This window comes from Corvus hawaiiensis, chromosome 1, assembly GCF_020740725.1.
Source record: "Corvus hawaiiensis isolate bCorHaw1 chromosome 1, bCorHaw1.pri.cur, whole genome shotgun sequence".
Classification (NCBI taxonomy): domain Eukaryota; kingdom Metazoa; phylum Chordata; class Aves; order Passeriformes; family Corvidae; genus Corvus; species Corvus hawaiiensis.
This window is the reverse complement of record NC_063213.1, coordinates 37,065,514-37,087,590: the sequence shown is the minus strand read 5'-3', so window position 1 is coordinate 37,087,590 and position 22,077 is coordinate 37,065,514. Positions and strand designations below refer to the sequence as shown.

Sequence of the window (22,077 nt, the reverse complement as noted above, 5' to 3'; positions counted from 1 at the left end):
TAGATTTCTGTCTATACCTTCAAAATGTCAAAGTCTGGTTTGTTTGGTTTTAAAATTTTAAAAAATTTTTTTCCTCATGCATGTCTTTTAATGAGGTGGGTACCTCGAGCATGGGGTGGTTCTTGGTAGAATTTTAAAATACTGGAGTATCCACTGAGTGCACTGAACAGAAAATAGGTTTATGATCTTAGGAAACAAAGAAGCCTTGTATCTTTTTTCTTCTCCCCACTTGTTTGCATTTTCTGTCATTTGTGGCATGTAGATCACGAATTTATTGGTAAATAAACTTAGTTAAATGGGGAACTACTTGCTATGCAAAATTAAATTATATTCTTGCTGTGAAAACTGTTCAGTGTCTCTAGGTTGATTTAAATTTTATGAGGAGCTTTAAAAATCAGTATTCTAGTCTGTAACAGCAGCAATTAAATGGACTTCAGGACTCTTTATATAGATATATTGAAAAAAAAATCATTATATGTATCTTTTCAGTCTCCTTATTTCATGCTGAGGTACTGAAATTGAAAGATGGTGTTATGGATAGTTGCCTGGATTCCATTAATTTTGTCACAACCTTGCACTGAGGACGTATTACGAAGCAGATGGAATAGTAATAATAATGCAAAGGCATACTCATGAAATAAGTCCCAGTGACTTTAAGATAGGATTTTGATTAAAATTATTCATGTGATCAAGTGTTTGTTGAGTTTGCAGATTTGTAGCTACTGTGTGTGTGACACATGCTGAGCTGTAGAGGCTGAAAGGCTCCTGGAAATATAATTGTAAATAAAAAAGCAGAATTGCCACATTAGCTTGGTCTTACATTGTTGCTTACTTAGCATAATAAGTACCAGGTGTTAGGTAGAAATCATAAAATCATTCTCTGCACTTTGCCATTGTTTACTGCAGGTCTGTCTGTAGTACTCACTGTAAGCAGTCTTTGATGGAATTAAGGTGAAATACCACCAACAGTATGCTTTCTTGAATGCTTCCTCCTCACTTTTCATCCAGAAATCTTACTGGATGGATGCCAGTTTGTGTTATCATGCAACTGCATTATTTTTAATCTGTAGAGATTTTCATTACATTTGATCTACTGAAATATTGAGGACAAATGCAGTTGGATGATGTAAGAGAAGCTTAATTTATATACAGGTTGATAAATGCATTTTAGATGGACTTAAAAGCTTTCTAGAGGAAAGGAATAAAAAAAAAATCCCACAACACCCAGCACTTGTGGTTAGCAGAAAATCTCTGCATACATACTCTGGACAAGAAAAGAAAGATTTGCCAAGCAGCCTTATAGGATAAATCCAGAGTTTGGAAGGAGGAGTTTGGAACTGGGATCGTTCTGCTTCTAACACTTCCAAAATCCATGAATGCTGTTGAAAATGTGGGCTTCTGGGAGAGTTTCATGCTGAGTTTCCTTTTGAAGATTTGCTCTTTTGGCTCTTACTAGCTGCTTTGGGTCCCTCTTTCTACCCCTTCCTAGTTTGTGGTGTTCCTGCTATATTTCATTGGAAGAAAGATGTGTTGTGGGTGTTTTTTAACCAGACAGTGGAGTTATATTTATCCTGTTTTGCTAGTATCATTGTCTTCATCTTTTCAATATCTTTAATGGGAGCATGGATGTATCATTACATTATTTAGAGCACAAGATGCTGACTGCCAGGTTCTTGTAGCATTACTTGGTGGTCTATACATTCCCACTGTTGATTTTTTCCCAGAATAATCTGGAAAAGCAATGGGAGTGTTTGAGTAGAAGGTATGTTTCTTTCAAGGAAGTTCAGAAAAAGACACCCATGTTTTTGTGACTTGATGTACTCTCTGATAAGCAGGAAGGGTAACCTTGTGGCATCTGAGTTCTGCAAGACTGTTCTGGACTTCCTGTGTGCAGCTTTGTGTGAATTTCTCAAAGTGGGACTGCTGGTTGTCTCCAGTTCCCATTAACTGGAAAAAAAGGCTGTTAAATCCTTCTAAACCCATTCTGTTTCTGTTCTTGTGGTGCCTCAGGTCTGCATCTGCAGAATGGAAGTAATAATGCTGCTTTACCCAGTGGAAAATGTTATGGGGCTGAAATCAGTAGAGGCTTCTAGGGTTTTGAGACTACACTGTCTTGATGTAGCTATAGGAATGTCCATGTTTGAGCAATGTCGAAAATATTGGTGTCTGCTGCTTACAGAGGGGATAAAATGGGGAATTCTGTTTTAGGTTGACCAGTCTGCCATTTCTTTTTTTTTTTTAAGTTCTGCACTGAAACTGACATATGATCTGTTTTTAAGATGAACAGCCTGCTTTTATTAATCTTTTAAAATAAGTTCTGCACCCATACCGCCTGTGAGAGCACTGGATATACGTGCATGGCATGACTTGAACTGATAGGTTGAAGTTGGCTACATCTATTCTTTTGCTTGGAAGAATTACTCATTTTTTGCTCTTTTGACCTATCCTATTAAACCCTGAAGAAATACCCTGACCTGCTGACGCTCACAGCCTGTTCAGGAGTTGTGGAGCTGCTGAAGGGCACTGAGTGGCTGGTAGTTACATGTTGTGCTAATGTATTGCCTGTTAATGAATCTTTGATTAGACTTGATTTAAAATCCATAATGCTGCTCACACTAAGTGCAACACTGAGCATTACTGGCACAGCAGAAGGATGATAAGGGTTCTCTGAGGGATTTAACACTTGGCTTCGCTAATGTCCTTGTTTATGTTTGAAGTGTCCGTGAAGAGCTGGGGGAAACATCTTGCAGGGGAGATACAAGTGTATTTTGGCCAAATGCAAGAGCTTTTTTCCTGTTTATTGGAAATGCATCTCCATCTGAACTCACATCAGGAGCTGTGAATGTGCTTAACAAATGTGCATGACTTGCCTGTCCAGCCAGCTCATATGCAGCTTGGACTGGCTCTGAGAGTACAGCTCAGATGTAACAAATTCACCCAGGGACCCTCTGGCAGCATTGTGGGGAGGGGAAATGCAGCACATACCACTAAAATTACCACTGGAATCCCAGCTATCCCAAATGTGGTTTTTGTTAGAGAGAGTTTTTGTGTTGCTGGAGCTACGAGCTTGCCAATGTTTGTTCATGGGAGATACTGCACAGGAAAACTAGAGCTGAACAGTGCTGCTTTCAGCTATGCTCGTTATTTTAGAGGGCCTGGCTGGGATCCTTCTTGTGTGCTTGCCTAGATCCTCTAGTCCTGATCTGCAAGAGTTTGTGTTACTTTTAGTCCTGGATTTATCATAAAGGTCACCCTGGGTTGTTGTTGGATAGAAGGTCAGGGGTTTATTAGCCGTGGTGCTCTTTCACTTGTGAGCCTTGTCAGCATTTGAAACCGTCTCAGAAGGGGAAGGACTTTTTGTCATGGTTTAACCTCAGCTGGCTGCTAAGCATGACACAGCCCCTCGCTCCCTCCCTGCCGGTGGGACTGGAGAGAGAACCAGAAGAGTAAAAGTGAGAAAACCTGTGGGCTGAGATAAAGACAGTTATGTAAAACAAAAGCTGCATGCACAGGCAAAGCAAAACAAGGAATTTTTCACTGCTTCCCATTGGCAGGCAGATATTCACCAGTTATTTAGAATTGCTTCTTACTTCTTTGCTAAAATACCTGGTTTTAGGAAAAGAACTTGAGCTGTTGATGCTGTCACACATAAAAAATATAAGTAGATCTTAAGAAAAAATCCTCCATCTTTCAGGTTTTAGAAAAATGACCTCTCAGTGGCTGGAATCTTATTCTGAGCATGCCTCCTTGGCTTGAGGAAACATCTATCTGTGGAAACATCCGCCACCTTATCATATCCCTGTGCAGCATTTTCCAGTGTTCACAAAAGAATGCAGAGATAAGGGCAAAAGCAGCTCACTGGCTGGTGTTCCTGCTGGCTTTTGGAGGAGGATATACATGCGTGACAGATTCGTCACTATCAGGACAAATCTTTCCACATCTCTATGATCTACTTGCTTCCATAGGAAATGGCTCCTGTGTGTGAATTCCTTGTTGTTTTGCCTTCTGCTTTCATCCAAGGATGAGTTAGGGAAGGCTTCTTCCTCTGCTTTGGCTCTGGAAAGATTTTGTCAACCAAGTGAGTCAAAGGGCTTTACTTGATTCATGTTCTTGAAGTAGAGATGTGTTTCCAGCCTGAGAGAGCAAAGGTTAGGTGGAGAAGTCTTGCTTTGGAAGGAGCGCCCAGTGCTCGCCCATGCCTGCTTTCTTCTCTCTTCTTCTAAGAGAATTAAAAACATTTGTAGTAAAAAGTATTGGTAGTCTCAGTTTGTAACTGTCTGCAAGCAGGAGGTTAGAGCAACTGTCAGGTACTGATTTTTTAATTGTTCTTAGATGGCAAATTAGTAGCTGTCTACAAAAAAAAAACCAAACCAAAGACTTTTCCTATCCCTTAAAAATTGAGATACTACTTATCCCCTACCTTGCACTTTGTTTTTAAGGTTTGGTCGCCAGTGTGGCTCACTTGAACTGTTCAGGTGCCAAATAGATGTTAAAAGTGTCTTTAACTGGTTTGATGCTTGAGGGTAGATTTCTGAGCACACCTTGTGCATCTGTTTGGTGTGTATGGATGATACTGATGCTGGTTTAACTTGGAGATGAGCTTTTGCAGCTGGTAGGTCCTTGTAGCAGAGAAGATGGGGATGGATACTGTCAGCCTCTTGGAAATAGATGAAGCCTGTCTCTCAGTCAGCAATTCCATTTCCCATGCACCTCCCACACTTGTCAGAGGTTCTGCACACCAGACTGGCAGAATGGTCATGGCACAACCTTTGTAAATGAAATTTAGATGTGCTTGGTACGAAGTTGCTTCAGACATGGTTGATATGTTAAGCTCATTTTTAAAATAAAATTGTTTGAGAATACGTATTTCATTTGATGAGCAGAAATAGTTATTTGCCTGTCATCTGGCATCTAACACCAGCTCATCACCATCACTCATGAGAGAGGAAAACAAGAGTGCTTTTTTCTCTTGACAGGTGCAGTATGGCTTGAAAGTTGTATTTTAGTTTTCCCCCCACATTTAAGAGTGGATCTTGAAAATGCTGCTGTATGGATGACCTGTCCTTAAGTGTGGTCCCTCTTTTGGTGCAGTATCAAATAGCTGCCCAACAGCAAGTCACTGGAAACAAAGTCTGCTTTTAATAATGAGCTATTGCAGCAAAAACATATATGGGGTAGAGGTCTGGCATGCTCCCTAAGACAGTGCTAGTGAAATCTGTTTTGAAAGTTGATGAGCGTGGAGCTCTCGCAGCCGTAGAACAAGATGTTGAAACGTAAACTGCAGCTGTTCACATGGTGCACTAAGTGCTCTGCCTGCTTGAGTGTGTGTATGACAAACACCTAGCTAGTGAGAGTCTACTTATTAAGGCTGTAATTTAAGTGAGAAGCTTCTCCTGCTACTTTTTTTTTTTTTTTTTTTTTACACCCTGCGACACTCACTGAGGATAAAGTGCCTTAATCAGCTTGTGTCCAGCTTGGAGAAGGTTTATCATCATCTCATTTGAGCAAACAGGAGGGAAAAAACATTGAAAGCTGACTGGCTAACATTTTCAATGTCATCTTTCTATTTCTAAAATCAGCAGCAAGGTGTTCTTGAAAATGATCGCAGAAGATTAGGAGTGAGCAGAGGGGAAAACATACTTTAAAAATGTTGGGATGTTTGAGATGTCTCATGTCAGTTGCATTGCTTCTGTTAGAGTCTGTGTATGTATTCAGTGCAGTGAGGAGAAAAACAGAATGTGTTTTTAGAAAACAAAAAACCCCAAACATAAAAATCTACCCAGAAATGGCGAATGCGACTCACATAGTACCTAAGGCTGCATACTTGCTGTTATCAATTAATAGCATTTCTGCTGGAATGAATTACCTTTCAAGAAACTGAAATGCAGAAACTAGAGATTAAGGACTGTGCTAGAAAATTTCTGTGGCATATGCTGCTCTGTCTTGGTTTTGCTCATGACAACAAGTTGAAGGAATTGACATATTTTCCTTTCTCTGTTATCCATATATGCTAAATAAAGGTCCAAATGAAGCAAGAGTTTGGCAGTGAAATAGTAACACTTGTATGGAGGGGCAAGTCATGCCAGAGGATTTGATAAGTAGGTTGAAAGTGTTGTGGTTGTCTTCCTAACATGGATGTAGGACTTACCCTGTGGGCACCATGGATGAGCTACAGTGATGTGCTGTTCTGAGCCTCTAAGTTTTTGATGTGAGTGTCCTTACAGGAAACACCATTAGGAGGATTTATAGCTTTGAACCACTTCACATGTGGGTCAGAGTGTCTCACTGACAGTAACATGGGAAGCCATACATAAAGCAGTGAATTAAATCAATTCCCAAGTTACTGCCTTGACCATAATCCCATTCATTTCCATGAACAACAGATGTACTTCTCATGTCATGTAAGGAGTAAGGGTACCAAGCCCAGCCCTACTGGTGCAATTGCCTTGGTGCTTCTGACCTCACCATTTTCACGTGAAGCATAAAAATAGCTGCTGCACCTGTAGTTCTTATTCAGACTTCCTGAGGATTACCTGCCAGGGGAGTTTTGCACTGTCCCAAGGGTGATGTCTTTTGCAGATGCTCTGGCAGCGTGTGGCAGGGCCCACACGCTGTACTGAGGCACAGAGCGTGGCTGTGTGTTTGCAGGAGAGAGCTGTGACCCTGCTCTCAGGAGGTGTTGCCACAGCTCCCAGATCAGAGGCATGTTCAGGAGAGCTGAGTCAGTTTGAGTTGAGGAGGCTGGCTGGTGTGGAGGCACTGGGTTTGCCACAGGAGCACACACAGTGTAGATACACAGTGTGGGATCGTTTGCTTTTGTAGTGTAGTTGGGGCTGGTGGAGAGTAAAAGTGGTGCATGTAGTGCAGCAGAGGGCGTGGGTTTGGCATCTCACCTCAGAGATGTCAGCATCCTGTTGCTGAAGGGGATGGCTGGAAACCTTTGGTAGGGGGACTGATCCCAGCAGAGAATGAGCATCTGCTTGTTCTGTCATGCAGAAGGTGTTGGAGCCTGCAGGCTTGTGTTCCTGACAGTCAGGAGCCTGAGAATAAATGTCACTTAAAATAAGTCACATGGTAGATTATACAGATACAAAGTGCTGGGGTGTTCTGGTTTTTGTTATTGTTCTTCACTGCAACAATGAGGGTGGTTAGACCTAAATAAAGCCTTAAAAGAGGAACCAGTCATCTTTGGAGGAAAATGATAAACTGGAATTTCACAGCAGTGTGTTTTTCGGCTGAAGCTTCCTATTCTGTGTAACTAACACCTGGGTGGAGTTGTGCTCATGGGCAAATGCATATTTCACCATTTGTAAGACCTGTGCTTCAGGCACCAGTTAGAGGAGTGCTTAGAGTTCAGTAATTTGTATCTGCTTCATCGGAGTTGGAGGGAAATGAATGGGTACAGAAGTTGCTGTTAATTTGACTGCTTCGTCCTTGGTGTCTTTCTGGTTTTGTTTTGTTATTTTAAACTCCAAGTGGGGACTAGTCATCTTTTTCCTATTGGATGAGACTGTATACAATTATTACATGAATAAGTTTGGGGTTGGTCTCCAAGCACAGATTTGTAGTGATGATTTCTTTGTTCCAAGTGCTTATCTTACAAACATGGGAATCAAACCTTTTGATGAATCACTGCATAGGGCTTTTTTAACTTAATCTATTTGCTTTGCATGACTAATATCCTTATATGCAGCTTTCCCAAAGAGAGTGAAAAGAAATCTTCAGGCTCATTCATTTAGAAATGAGCTTTTAATTCTGTTCCTGCACCTGCAAAGAATCTTTTTCTTTGTTAAATATACTTCAGTACTTAATATTTTTCTTGCAATATAGTCATCATGCTTGGAGTCTTTTTTCAGTTAGTTGTGAAACTCATTTTGAGCAGTGAACCATGTATCGTCCAGTAATTTAATTGGAAATATTAAAATTCTTCTCAGTGAGAAAATCATTGATGTGATACATATTGTTTAAATGATACATTTCAGGCTTTCACTGAGAAATGAGATTATTGACTGGATTTGAGTTAATGAAATAATAAGTTAATGTCCATTTAATTCTCCATTTTTGACCTTGTTACCCATTTGAATAATTCCTTAGAACAAATTGGAGTACCTTAAGAATCCAAAGCTATTTGCACTGGACTAAAAGAATGCTGATGCGGGTTCAGGTTTTGCATAACACTAAGAAGGAAGCAAAGAAGCTTTTACAGAAGTATGTTGCTTTTTCTCTAAAAATTGATGTATTGTTGCATTTTTTTCCACTTCTGAGAGCACAGTGGCAGCTTGCAATGTATTCTAAATCTTCCAGTGAATAAGCAGTCTTGCATTCTAGAAATCCTCAACAATAATGACAAAACCCTCCTGAATTAGGGCACTTCTTCAAGCCAGCTGCTTCCTGATTATCAACATGTCACTCCAGCAGTCTGCATAAATGCTGCTCTCTAATTAGAGTTACAAGCCTTGTTGAGAGCTCACACGGCCCTTCCTCTTCATCTCCTTAAATCCTGGGCCAGGTCCCAGCCTGAATTTGCATCAATCTGCAATAATTTGATATATTTAGAGTCTGTGTTGGATTCTGAGATTGAAATCAGAATCACTTTGCTTACATATGTGGAAATTTCAGTGGAGTAGAGAAAATATTTTAATTGCTTTAGCTAATCATGTGAGGAGGGCAGCTCATCCCATTTGGAAATAGCTGGAATTTACTTTTTTAAAATACAGAAAAATTAACAATGAAGTGGAATGTAGGTGCTCTTCTCCATTGATAGAAGCAGTAGCTGAAAATATTGGCTTTCTGTGCCAATTCCAGCTGATTTGCCAGCCTGCTGTGGGGATTTGGCCTGCCTGCTAGCACTGTTGTAGCATTACCTATATGAGATGTCCTTGCCATTGGAAGTCCCTCTCCGAACTTGTTACACTACTTTTTGCCTCCTCACCGAGTGAGTAATTTACAAACAATTCCTCCCTGAGAAACCATGCCAGACATAACATCTAGAACAGGCTGTTGTAGGTTTTGTATAAAAGCTGTCTCTGAAAGACAAAGATTTGATGTCCAGGATGCCATCTTTAGAGTTTGGCTCTGGGTTCCTCTGCTGAAGAATTCTGTCTTAGTCCAAATGCCAGTAACTCTTTTGAATGTGCCAGCTCATATGTGAATATAAAGAGGAACCTGAAGGTAGAAACAAACAGGTAGAAATAATTTTTAGAGCTCTAATCTGCCTTTGTCCTTTCTTTCCTTCCTGCAACATTTTGAAGGATGCACGCCAGAAGTTCCGCTCTGTGCTGGTCGAAGCAACAGTAAAACTGGATGAACTGGTAAAGAAGATTGGAAAAGCTGTAGAAGACTCCAAACCTTACTGGGAAGCTCGGAGGGTGGCCAGGCAGGTAAGAACTTTCTGCCTTACAAGCTTGTGGTTGGAGGGCACACACTGATGGTGTTGCTTTCCTGCTATTAATAACATCTAAGCATATGCACTTGGCTGACACTGCTCTGGGTCTTCAGTTGCATGTCAGCCATGGGAATCGATGGCAAAATGTATTTCTTCACAGCCACAGCTGCACATGCTCTTCAAACCTAGAACAGCTACAGCAGACACGAGCAAAAGACTAGTTCTCTTCTCTCATTATAAATGGTCTTTCAGAGCCCTGCTCTTTCCTATCAGTAGTTGTACTTATTTGAAAATACAGTGTAGACTTTGTGTATCTGTTTTTTCTTCTTAAAGAAAAATGCTCAGCAGCTAAATGGCTGCAGCTGGAAGCTGCAGGGAAAGAGGCTGGAGTGGGGTGGGCTTGGGGAAACCTGCCGGGTTTGGTGCTGATTAGATTGTGATGAAGCAGGAACGTGCTAAACATGGCTCTAAAGTGTTTTGGTTTGGGGACAAACTGAGCTCTGCTTCCTCTGTCATCAGGGCCTTACTTGCCATGCCCCAACTACTGCTTGGTTATTGATAGGCCTTTGTAGCTCAGGGAGGGATGAGGTGTGGAAGTAAGGGACCTGCTGGATGAAGGGAAAGCCAGAAAGCTTGTGATGTGTCAGGCAGCATCTCACTATGAAGAAAAAGCTGCTGAGAGTTGAGTGTATGGTGGCTTAGGCAGTGCTTCTGCTGGGAGTCTGTGGTGGGGCTTGCTGGTGTGTGAGTCTTTTTGTTTTTTCCCCAAGGGGAGCCTGTTCCTGGTTGCTATTTCTGTTTTCTCTTGAGGCAGGAAGAGTCAGGAAGAACTGCCTAGAGCTGCTACTTCTGTGCTTGGCTGGAAGGATGTGTGGGGTGTCATCTGTGGCTGGGTAGCTGAGATGTGATTGTGTTCAAGGGGAGAGTGAGAGATGGGGTGGCATGTGTGAAATACGTGAAAATTGCAGAAGCATTTTGTTCGTAAAAGTAGGTAGAGGGATGAGAAAAGTAGAATAGTGTGTGCCAGGAGGCAGAGAGTAAAGTCTCAGGGTAAGAGAAGGGGAGAGAAGAGATTGCATCCTCAAAACAACACACAGGAAAGCTAGGAACAAACACAAGCTTCATTCCCTTGAAAGTTGATGAAGCAGGAGCTGGATTGATGGGACATGGCATACAAGATAATATGTGAGTATGTTGGTGCTTTAAATTGCATAGCATTGTTCTGGCACTATTGTCTCAGGCAGTGGGGATGATGTGTAGGGACTGTTAGGCTTAATCCTGCAGAGTAGAAGCAGTATGGCAAATAGGTAAGCTCTACCCTGCTTGCTGTGCTTTGAAGTATTTACCTCTCCTCTGTAAGTGCTCTGAAACCAATCCCTGCTCACAAGGACTATGGTGTGTGCTAGAGATAAGCCAGTGGTGAGCTAGAGAAGCTAGTAATTGTGTAAACTAGTATGTGCAATTTGGGAAAAAAAATCCCTGCAGCCCTTCCTTGAGCATGATGTCACACTTCTATTACTATAAATAGCTGTGTAAGGCACAGCATGCATAGGACTTCAGGAGTTACACTTGGAAAAGTCAGTGGTAGAAGCACACACTTTTCAGTACAAAAAAAAAAAAAAACAATATCAAAAGGTCGATTGACTTTGAGGTTTGTAACATCACACACTCAGAGCAGTGAACTTTGCCTTCTGTCCTGAAGCTGGCAGCAGATTATGTTCTGGAAATGGAATTTTGTATTGTTAGGTCTCTGCTACCCATGAAATCCATTCAGTCATTCTGTTTCAAAGGTACTTTGCAAGATCACTAAGAAACCTAAGCCCCTGAAGGTCCTTAAATTAGTAGGATCACTGCTCTGCTAGTGGACTTGTTAGAGAGAACCATATTTTTCTCCCAATCCATTCTGTCACTAGCTATGTTTACATGCTATTTATCTCTGATCTGTTTATTTGCTACACACTCAGTTGTCTTTTAATTCCTTGATAGCATTTTATTTTAAAGCAGGGGTTGTCGTTCTGACCACTCATTTCACTTTTTTTTCATTTTGTGTTACGAATCTGGTCACAGAACAGAGTTCCCACTTTGCATGTGCCCAGTAGACAGAGATAGAAGATGGGCTCTGGTTTCCCTTTGGCTCTTTGTCTAATAACATCTTAAAGTGGAAAATTTGAGATTTGAGGGCCAAGAGGAGTGCAAGCGTTGAAAGACAGTGAATCTGTCTGGAGACTGGGAGATTGGAAAGATTGGTGCCAATCATCAGCTAAGCATCTGCCTAAAGAGTTTTTCTAGTTTTAATTTAATCTAGAAAAATTCCACTTAACTGGGAGCAAATCCACTATGATAAAGCAGGCAGAAGGGGTGAATAGGTAGGGAAATACGAAACTGGAAGAATGTACCAGAATATTAACATAGGTGCCAGTTTGCATCTGTCTTTCTACTTTGATTTGCAAGACTGTAGAGAAATCGTGGGAACAGCTTCTTATTTTTTCCACTTAAATTTATAATGACATCTAGCCTATGAAGAATTGTGTTCCTCCTCCTGTCTCTACAGTTATTTTACAGCCATTAGGCTGCCTCCAAAAATATAGGCACAAGGTTCTTGGGGGCTGAAACAGCTTTAATTAAACAATAAGGGAAAAATGCATGACTCTGTTGGTAAGAGAAAGGGAAGTGTAAATTCCTGTTTGTTGCTCTCACTAAAGGGAAGTGAAAATATGACCTATAAACTTTAAGCCTTTTGGAAATAAAGAATTGCATAATTAATGACGTTTAGTTTGGCAGAAATGCAGGAGTTGTCCAGAATTACTTGTGTTTAAGATGTCAGCTGCAGGGTAAGTTGCCTGATGCAAGCTGTCTGAAGTCACATTGAGGAGCTTGCTTTCACTTGGCACCAGCACGAGTCTCTTTTGGAAATACGTGTTTCTTACCTATTAAGATAAAACCCATTAAGAAAGTATGAGGGCTGTGATGTGGGGTCACCAACTGAAGTATGACACTGGAGAAGCTTTAGAACCTTGAGCCCTTTTGTCTACTCACCCTTATCCCCATCTTGTGCAATCCTGTGTTGGCAGAAGATAAGGAATTCAAAACAAATTAACTCTCCTGTGCAGACGTCCTGTAGCATCTTGTTTGTGGAATGTTTGCCAAGAGAGCCTCAGCTTGGCCTGTCTCAGGGTGAAACTTTGCTTTACCTGAACATTGGTCCACTAGTGTTACAATTTGAATGCTTTGCTCTCTGAAATGGTGGCACAGGGAGTCAGGATGCTGTCTGTTGGTACCAAAGCAGTAATATTTGGCTTTTGCTGAGACTCAAGGGAGATCTAGCTAATATTCTTGCTTAAGGAGATTTCCTGTAACTTCTGCCAAAACAGAACTGTTAGTTGTGATTCCTCATTTGGTACAGCAGTGGGCCTTTTGTGTTGATTGAAGACACACCTTACTCTTTTGGAGCATTTTGATTGCAATTTGTTGTTTAATCAAATTTTGAAGTACTTGTGCTGTGAGAACTTTTTTTTGTTTGGCATTTTATCTTTCCATGTTGTTCTTTAGCTTACGCAGTAATGCCCGCATTCAATGGAAGAACTTTGGCACGTAGCAGAGGACTGTGCATGTACACAGGCAATGGCCCACATGGCAGCAGTATGAAATTCCTGTAATCCAGAAGGTGGCCCGGGTTCTAAGTGTTCAGAAAATGAAATTTCCCATGTCTGTTTGGTGTGGGTGGTGATTTTTTCTTTTTTCTTTTAATTTTTTTTCCCACTGGTAGCTGCTTCCCTAGTTGACTAGTCGAAGAATTAGACTTTTCTTGCCCAACGGTAATGGGGAAGAAGGGTGAAGTTGCCAGGAAACATTAGTAATGTAAACAGCAGTCCTGAGCCTCTGAGGTAAGGAGTGTCTTAAGCTGCTGTTGACTTAACATTTTGCAGGGCTGGGGCTGGAAAGTGCCTACGCAATAGTGCTCACATTAGTGTCTGAGCTAGGGACAGAGCTGGGAAGTGTGTTACCTCCCTGGTGACAGCATGCTCTGGGACAGGATGCTGTGCAAAAGCAAGTGTGGTCTAATGCATAAATCACTTGGCTGGCAGGAGCTGATTTTGTGCTGCTGCATGGCACAGATAAATGACTTCATCTCTCTCTCAGTTCCCATGTAAAATGAAGCTGTCAAGCTGATGTGAAGCTGAGTTCATTAAGGGAAGTAAAAGTGCTTTGGGGTTACTGGGTGAGAGGTGCCATTAAAAATCTGTTATCCATACATCATCACTTGTGAACCCATAGACAAACTGAACAGACTTTCCTTTCTGCTTTGTTTCTGCTGGAAAAAGAATCTGATAAAACTGTATTCCCACCCCCACAAAAAAAACAATCCGTGCATTTGTAGTGACCCTAACCTGACTAAAAGTCCTGGGAGTATTGCTTTTAATTGAGTTTCAGCATTTTTTGGTTTGTTTTTTGGTTCTTTTTTGTTTGTTGGTTGGTTTTTTGTTTGGTAGTGGGCTTGTTTGGTTTGGTTTTGTGGCAGGGTGAGGGGTCACATTTTATTGGCTTAGATTGGGAGTAGGTGAGGATGCTTTGCTTATCTTTAGTACTGAGCCTATTTGGGAGGGACATGGTTTTGCTTTGTGATACTCCCTTTACCCCTCTCAGCCCCTGCCTCATTTAGCTTTTACAAAAAAAGTGTCAGAAAACTTGCTTCAGGCAAAAATAGGTGAAAGATCTATGCTAGGTCATATCTGTCTGTATCTCTCACTAAAGGACCCACCTGTACCATGTGTTCATACAGCAATATGTTGGAGGGATATGAATGTTCTGCTTGCTCTTGGGTCAGTCTTCCTAGATTTTACAGCTAATTCTTTTTTTCATGTTGTTAACATACTTAAGCAGCACTCTTTTATCTGAAGAGGCTTGGAAAAACCCGCTGGAAGCAGTGTGTACAGTGGTTCTTCCCCACTGATGTCCAGGCATACCCAAGAGGAAGTGCAGTTGATAGACAAGTAGACTTTGTTCAGCAGAGACACCTGTGAACATCTGTTCACTGCAACTTTTTATGTTGTAGAGCTCCTTTCTCTCACCTCACTAATAATCTTTGTCTCGTGTAATATTTTATAACTGGATTGCCACATCTGTGTGAAGAAATCAGCTGAGAGAATAAAGAATTATTAGAGGTGAGCTTTCAGATATTCAGATCCTGCACCTCCATTCTGCTTGTCTTCACAAAACTTGGGGGAGCCCAGTTACCACTGGGCAATTACTTCCTCTCTCAAATGTGAATATTGATGTGATTTGATGAATTCTGCATTCAAAGTGAATCAGGATGAAAAGTAGCTGCTGTAATCTTGCAGAACAGGAACAGAGGAGGAACTGAGCCTCTTGGTGGTGAAGGTGGGAGGGGTATAAGCAGATAGGAGCACACCTACCTAGCTGGAAGAGTCTTCCTCAGCAGATGAGACTGATACCCTTCTTTGTGGAGATCAAGCCCGTAAATGAACAAAACTTTCTGAAGTGGCCATTGCATCTCAGCCTCTAAGTGTGCAGTTTGAGATACCTGAAAGTAGCGTGGCAAGTGTGGAAAGTTACAGATGGTAACTTCCTTAGCTCAGAATACAAAAGCTTTTTTAAATTCATGTAACTTGGAGGTTCAAAACTGCCGGTCATCCTTAAAAATTAATTAGGAACTGGAAATGGTGGTTTTGCCAGTGTCAATTCCTGCAGCACCCAAGTTTCCTATCCAAATTCACTCAGTGAGTGAGAGCTAATAGGATCACAGCACCAGCTGGCTCTGCTGGGGAAAGGAGGGTGGCATTGAGTGTGGATGACGGCTCCTGGCTCCAGTTCCAACAGTGGTAGGTATCCAGGTCTTTCCCTCTGGTTCCTAGACACTAAATGTGTTATCCATCAGTATATTGACTTCCCGTGTCATACGGAATCTCCTTCCCTATCTTACTTTTATGAGCTGAAGTCCTGATGCTCATGTTTAAGACAACAAGGAGTTAAGACTGATTTGTCTAATCTGGTAAGATTATCTTGACAAAAAAAATGTGGAGGGAGAAGGAACTCGGGAACTTGAGAAGCAAAAATTAAATGTCAGCAGAACTGTGACAGACTTGCATTCCTGTTTGGAAACTTGCCATGGAGCTAGTAAAAAGCAAAATTATTGGCACAGTTACAGTGGAACAGCCAGCTGACCTTTCCTGGCTGAAGGAGTGTTTCTGCTTAACTGTTCATAAACCAAGTAACTATCATGTGGATTCACATTTTCAAAGGAAGGAATACAGAATCTTGAAAATAAACTTTCACAAAACTTCTACAATTCTCCCAATTGTTTGAAGAAGAAACCAAGCACCCAGAGCACTTGGGTGGCTATAGTTCAGTGCTGCTGTTCTTGTTAAGTAATCGTACAATCATGAAATGGTTTGGGTTGGAAGGGACCTTAAAGATCAGCTAGTTCCAACCCACCTGCCATGGGCACAGGTGCCACCCACTAGACCAGGTTGCTCGATGCTGAAGCCAGCCTGGCCTTGAACACTTCCAGGGATGGGGCATCCACAACTGCTCTGGGCAACCTGTCCACTGCTTCAGCACACTCTGAGTAAATAATTTCTTCCTAACATGTAATCTAAATCTCTTTTAGTTTAGAACTGTTCCCCTTGTCCAATCACTAGGACTTTTTTTTTTGTAGTTTGTATTATTTGTATTTTGTATGGATGTTGGTGCTCCGGCCTTCTGCAATAACCGGTCTAGGCTGGCAGTGTAGGTTGTGTTGTTTGTGCTCTGCCTGTGCTGACTGTTTGCCCTTTTAACTGAGGATGCTGTCTTGCAGCTGCCCTGGTGGGTCTTGGGGAGCCTCTTGGCAGTGGGAGATGGGCAGGAATGATGTCCGGATTAGGAAGGTGGGGTGAATGGTGTGAGAGGTGACTCTCTCCCTGGGTCTGTAAATCAATCATATGGAAATGGCTGTGATTTTTAGATTACTTGGTGGAGAGGCAGGGGAGCAGCTCCCTTCCTGAACTGGGACTTTCATTGGTGGTTAAGAAACCTGTCTGTGGGATGGAAGCTGACATGATGGCCTTGGTTAGCGCTGTGGCAGACCAGGCCTCGCCTGGAAAGAGATGACTGATGTGCTCTGAAGGGAAAAGAGACATGGAACTTGCCGTGGGAGCAATCGGGAAGCTCAGTGCTGTGAAGAAGTGATAAGGAAATGAAATGTAGGTGAGCTGTGCAAGAAGTGCCTGAAAGTATGAAGCATTGAGGCTGTGCGTTGTACCTGCTTGCCTATGAAGTTTTGTGTGTCCATTTTTCCTTTTTGCTCCCTGTGGGCCTGCTCTAGGTCTGAACTCCTTCTTCCCACCAATGTTTTCAATTTTTATTACAAAACACTTCATCAAATCTTGGGGAAACCATGTTGATACGACGTCAGTCCTCTGGTGAAATGTGGAGTTCCCATTGCTGTGATCCCAAGGGGCATTCTCAGTATATTAATCTCCCTTCCCACATGGTGCATGGCTGGCTGTGGGGCTGAAGAAGGCATAAGCCAAGCAAGGGAGTCTGTGATTTTATTATTGAGGGTGAAGAGTCACTTCCTGGACTTTCACCAGGGAATCCACTGAATTTTTAAAGTTTTTTCTAAAGCAGGGTGTACTTTGGATTCAGTCAAACGAATGTTTTTCAATGCTCAAAGTTTGATGGAGTGGCTCTTGTGCTCTCCTGTCATGTTTGCACAGTTGCATCCGAAAGCCCGTGAGCAGCCCGTGAGTGGGAGTCACTGCCCTGCAGTCAGGGCTCAGTCTCTCACTGCTGCTGCACAGAGCTTGTGCTTGGTGTGTTCTGTGTGTTCCACCTGAATGCTCAAAACTTGAAAACTGTATTTTAAGTTTTGAATCATGGTTCTGTTGCATTTTCCTTCAGGCCAAAGTAGCAACAAAGCCTAGGAAGCAGGGAACTCAGAGTCACTTACCTGGGTTAACAAGCTAGGTTTTGCCTGGCTGATTTATTAACATTATTTATTTACTTAAAGACTGACTCAATGTGACTTTTGTCTTCTGGCTCTGTCACCTGGTTGAGCAGTGTGATATTGGAGTGTGTCAAACTGGCTGCCCTTGAACTGCCGAGAAGATGACAGATGTTGCCTGGTCGGATTGGCAAAGTTACGCCAAAGATCTGATCTGTGAAGCAAAGCTCCTTAATGTGTTTGTCTTCCCATCAGCCTTACTAATGCAGGACAGTAGGTCAGTGCAACTGGCAGGTTTTTACCCTCTTAATCCAGGGCAGGTGCAAATCTGCCCCATGTTTGGGAACACTGACAACTGCTACTTCACAGATGAATGGAAAAAAATCCTTACCTGGTTCAAATTTAGTGCTCTGTTGCTTATATTTCCTGCAGAGGAGGCAGCATCTGTAACAGTATCTCTGCAAGTACAATGTTCCTGGCACATTTGGATAGCGGGAACTAATTTTAATCACTTGCTTGTTGTAATACCTGCGTCAATAAGTTCTGTGTGTGTGTCCCCCTCCAGAAGATAATCACCTGTATCTCTCTGAGCCTCTGTGTCTCTGTGAATAGATCTAGTTATTTTGGGTTGGTATTCATACACCTTACATTTCTGTTTTGTGTGAGCACTATTCTGTTGATGGATGGTTAGTTTGTATAAGCTATTGATACAAAAACTGTAACTGGTTTTCTTACGGTTATTCGCTGATGTGCCTTGGAGGGCTCTATCATGTAAATTTGTTGACTTTTTACTGTAAATTAGAGGTTCTTCCCTCTTCTGCTTTTCTTCACAGTAGTAGAAGAAAATACTGTTTAAACTGTTTTGAAGAATTTATCTAGGAGAGATGAAAAAAAATTACTCTCTTTTGGTGTCTCTTTCTCCCACTTTCTCCAACCCTACAAAGCCTCCATCAGTTCTCAGCCATTGTGGATGGCAGTAGTTCAAAGCCAGATTAGCTGTTCAACCTCCTCTCCATTAATTGTCAGGAATCAAATGAACTGATTATTTTTCTAACCTTCAAGAATGTTTTTTTTTCTGTTGTGAAATACTTAAAGTATTGTGCAAGTAGGTCTGAAGTAATGGAATACTGGGTTGAGTTGGTGTGGAAATACCCTCAGTTCTTTGCAGTAACAAGGAGAAGGCTGGTGCAGAAAAATTTGGGGTTTTTTGATAGATGTCAGCTGATTTAGGCAGAAAGAAGGGATACAGGTGATCTGGCTACTACATTTAGCCACAGATGCAATAACAGATGCTGGAACTGGCAGGAAGGTGTAAGCAGCTCTCAAGGGGTGGTGGGATGTAAAAATAGAACAGAATCTCTTTTTTCCTCTGCTGTTGTATGAAGATTTGAGTAACATCATTTTGCATCCTCTTAAGTTTGGAAAAACCTGAGAGATAAGGTTGTGCATTCCTTAGCATGACCGTAGCACTTGCACAGCTGTTGCCAAAACAGATCTACAGGGAAAAACCAATTTAAAGGAAAGGTTGCTTTGTTGTCTCTCACTATTTCCTCTCCTGATTTTTTTTCTGGCCTCTAGTAAAGGCTGTTTCAAGAGATTGTAAGCCACAGACAGGATAATCTGTTAAAAATAGTAGTTGGCATTTGAGCTTGGGTGGCTTGAGGTCAGGGTGATATCCTATGTACCTGTTTGGCGTGATAATTGCTCAGGGATGACTGCTGAAGGTAGCACAAGTCTTGCAACTTTGGGGAATTTGTTCAGCCCACCAAGTCTTTTTTGTGTACAGTGATCTGAATAGGTGGGAGTCTATATTGTAGGGATAAATGTTCATGCTAGGGTCTGTTGCCCAAACAGATGTGATATGGATGTTGGTTGCTGCCTTCTGGGTGGGTGTGTTTCGTTATGACTTCTAATAAAACAGCATGAATTTTGGAGCTTTTATCTGCTCTTGCTGGAAAAGATTATCTGAAGAGTCTAATTTCTGTATTAGGAAATTAGTGTGTGGGAATGGCTTCGTGTTGACTTCATTTCTGTAAGAAATATATCTCAAGTGCATCAAACAAAAAGTTGTACTATAAAACAAGAGAGTTTGCTGCCAGGATGTGGAAGAAATGTCCACCTCTTTTAGCTGTGTCTGCTTCTGGTGGTTGTTTGTTTATTGTTTTGTTGTTATTGTTTGGTTTGCCTCGGTAGGTTCTTTTAATTTGGTGAAGTGTGCTAATGGCTTGTTCTCAAAGGAGGATTTTATTGCTGTGTAGTGAATTGACATATTCCCTCTTCCTGCTGCTACCTAGACTATTTCCTTCGAGGAATGGACTTAGCCTTTCATTAGTCCAGGACACCATCCACAACTTTTTTGTTTAAGTGAAGCAAGCCTGTTATTCACATGTGCTGTGGAGTTGTGTAATTTGACTAGGAAAAATGGCAAAGAGTCAATATTTATCTTCAGCGTGTCCCTTAGGAAGATGACTGCCTCAAAAGTATCTGTGAGCATGCAAAGGTGTACAAGGTCAGCCTGGAACTTTCTTCCAGAGCATATTCCTGGTATTGAGGATAGGCAGTTGCTGGTGGGTGTGAGGCTTTCTGGGAACTGGGAGAACATGTCCAGAACAGCCCATCAGCCAGGTGAAACTCCTACCCACATGCCTTCTCTTTGCTTGTGCCAGTATGCATGCGCAAGATGTGCTTTCAGAACCAGGCTGCCAATCCCTTGCAACAGTCTGGGAACTTCTACTTAAAAGCATTTGCTGCTTTGGTGGCAATTACATGAGACAACGATCTAGTGTTTCTCCTGAACATACTTGTTGCATCTGTATGTGCCAAATGTTGATCATCTTGGATAATTAGCAAAAGCCACTAAAGCAGGCGGTGTACCTCTTGGAGGGTGTATTTGTGGGAGTTGTTCCTTGCTTCTATATTTAATTCCAGCAAAACAGGCTGCTGCCAGGTGCAGATGAGCATGTAGAGCCTCTGTAAACCTAGAAACCAGCTGTAAGCCCTAGACTTGCTGACTCACTGGCTAAGCTCTCAGAATGCAGGTGCATAGAGCGGGGAGGATTATCGTGGTGTTTTTCTCTCTTAATAAGATCATTTACCTTGGAGATCAAAACCTGGACATGTTCTATCATCCCCTCCCTTCCAGAAAGCAGCAGCTTAATAATTTTGGCCACAAACAATTGCACAACTAACAAGCAGATGGCAGTGAATGCCCAAGAAGGCTGTGCCTGGGTGGTAGTAGACTGAACAATTTGTCATGTTCTGGTGCCATAGACTCGTTAATTAGTGTGACTAACTCCAAGCGCACCAGCATCTCTCAACAACCTCGTGAAAAACAAAGGAGGGGCAAAAGGCTTGGGGTAGTGTCTCCCATACAATCTCTGTGCCCAAGTGAGCATGGCCTCCCTATTCCTGTAAGGCAAAGAGCTACACCAATTAAAACCAGTGAGGAGACCAGCAGGTTTCAAATGACTGACTGCACAGTGGCAATGATCAGCTTAGAGGGGATATCCTTGCCCTCGTTTCACAAGATCCCGGTTGCAACCTAGATGGGAGCTGCCAGAGAGCAGAGGAGGGCTGGCAGCTGATTGTTCAGTTCTGTCCAGACCAGGACTAGTCTTAACAGTGTTTAAGGAAACTCTATGTTCAGATACTTTCTTTCTCATTTCCTTCCACAGCTCCCAAAGAAGGGAGGTGGGATTCTGCCTTTGAGGAGTCCAGCTGTCCTTGTGCTGGTAACAGAAGCAGCTAATGAATGAGCTGCTGGTTGTGCCCTGAGGCTTCTGGGTTTTCGAACACACTCGTGATCCTGTCTTAAAGGAGTTACACATACCACCTAACTTTAGCACAGAGCTAGATGTCTCTTGAAACATGCTTTGTAGGTCTGCTCTTATTTCCTGTGCCTTTTTATAGACTGCAGGAATGTAATACAGAACCAGGAGTCAGGTCAGTTCTACAACAATTTGGCTGTTAGAAGAGAAGGGGTGGATGCATGTAGGAGACCAAAAAGCCCAGCACAGGAGTAAGACACCTAATCAAAAGCAGAGACTAAGGGACACATGGTTATAGTGTTCCACAGGCATTTAATTAGTTATGCAGCTGGGAGGAAATGGTTTGCGTTTCACAAAACTCTAACAAGGCTTGTTTTCACCTTTTCCTCCCCTTTGTCTTCTCCATCCAGTTAAAAACCTTTAAATATACTTTTGAAAAAACAAATTCTAACCCATGTTCAATTGTATAGCTTTATAATAAACTGCTTAAAGAACACAAGGGTATTTCAGACTCTTGAGAGACTATTTTTTGTCAGTAATGCAAACAGTCATTGCAGATTATACAGCTCAGGCCTCAGATCTGTTAAAATGAGGTCACTCTCAAGGCCTTGGATTTTAGAAGTTGTTTATGAAAGTATAGCTATAGAAAGGGTTTTCTGAGGTGGTTATACTACTTTTCATTTCTGGTTTGGATCAGAGTTTTTAGGCTGTAGGGAGAAAGGGAAGGTCATGGTCCTTAAAAAAAGCAAACAAAAGCCCTACCCTCCCCCAGTTGCACCACTAGTCTGTTTATTCAGGAAAATAAATGCATCTGAGTATGTAGGAGAATATTCAGCATCACTGCAAAGTTTTTGCAAAAATGTTCTTCAGGCTTTGAGAAACTAAGAAAAATATGATGGTATTTGGTAGAAATACTAGTTGTACAGGACCTTTGGAAGTCATCAGATCTCAACTTTCTGCTCTAAGCAGATCTGTCACAT

At 41.9% G+C, this 22,077-nt stretch overlaps 1 protein-coding gene across 1 annotated transcript in view; it reads left to right on the top strand.

Moving 5' to 3' along the window:
- The window catches only part of SH3BP5 (SH3 domain binding protein 5), a 51,792-nt gene that overhangs the window by 3,194 nt on the left and 26,521 nt on the right, over positions 1–22,077 (top strand). The window contains exon 3 of the mRNA XM_048300739.1: positions 9,252–9,380. Within this exon, the coding sequence (XP_048156696.1) occupies positions 9,252–9,380 (129 nt within the window). The remainder of the gene's footprint in view (positions 1–9,251; positions 9,381–22,077) is intronic.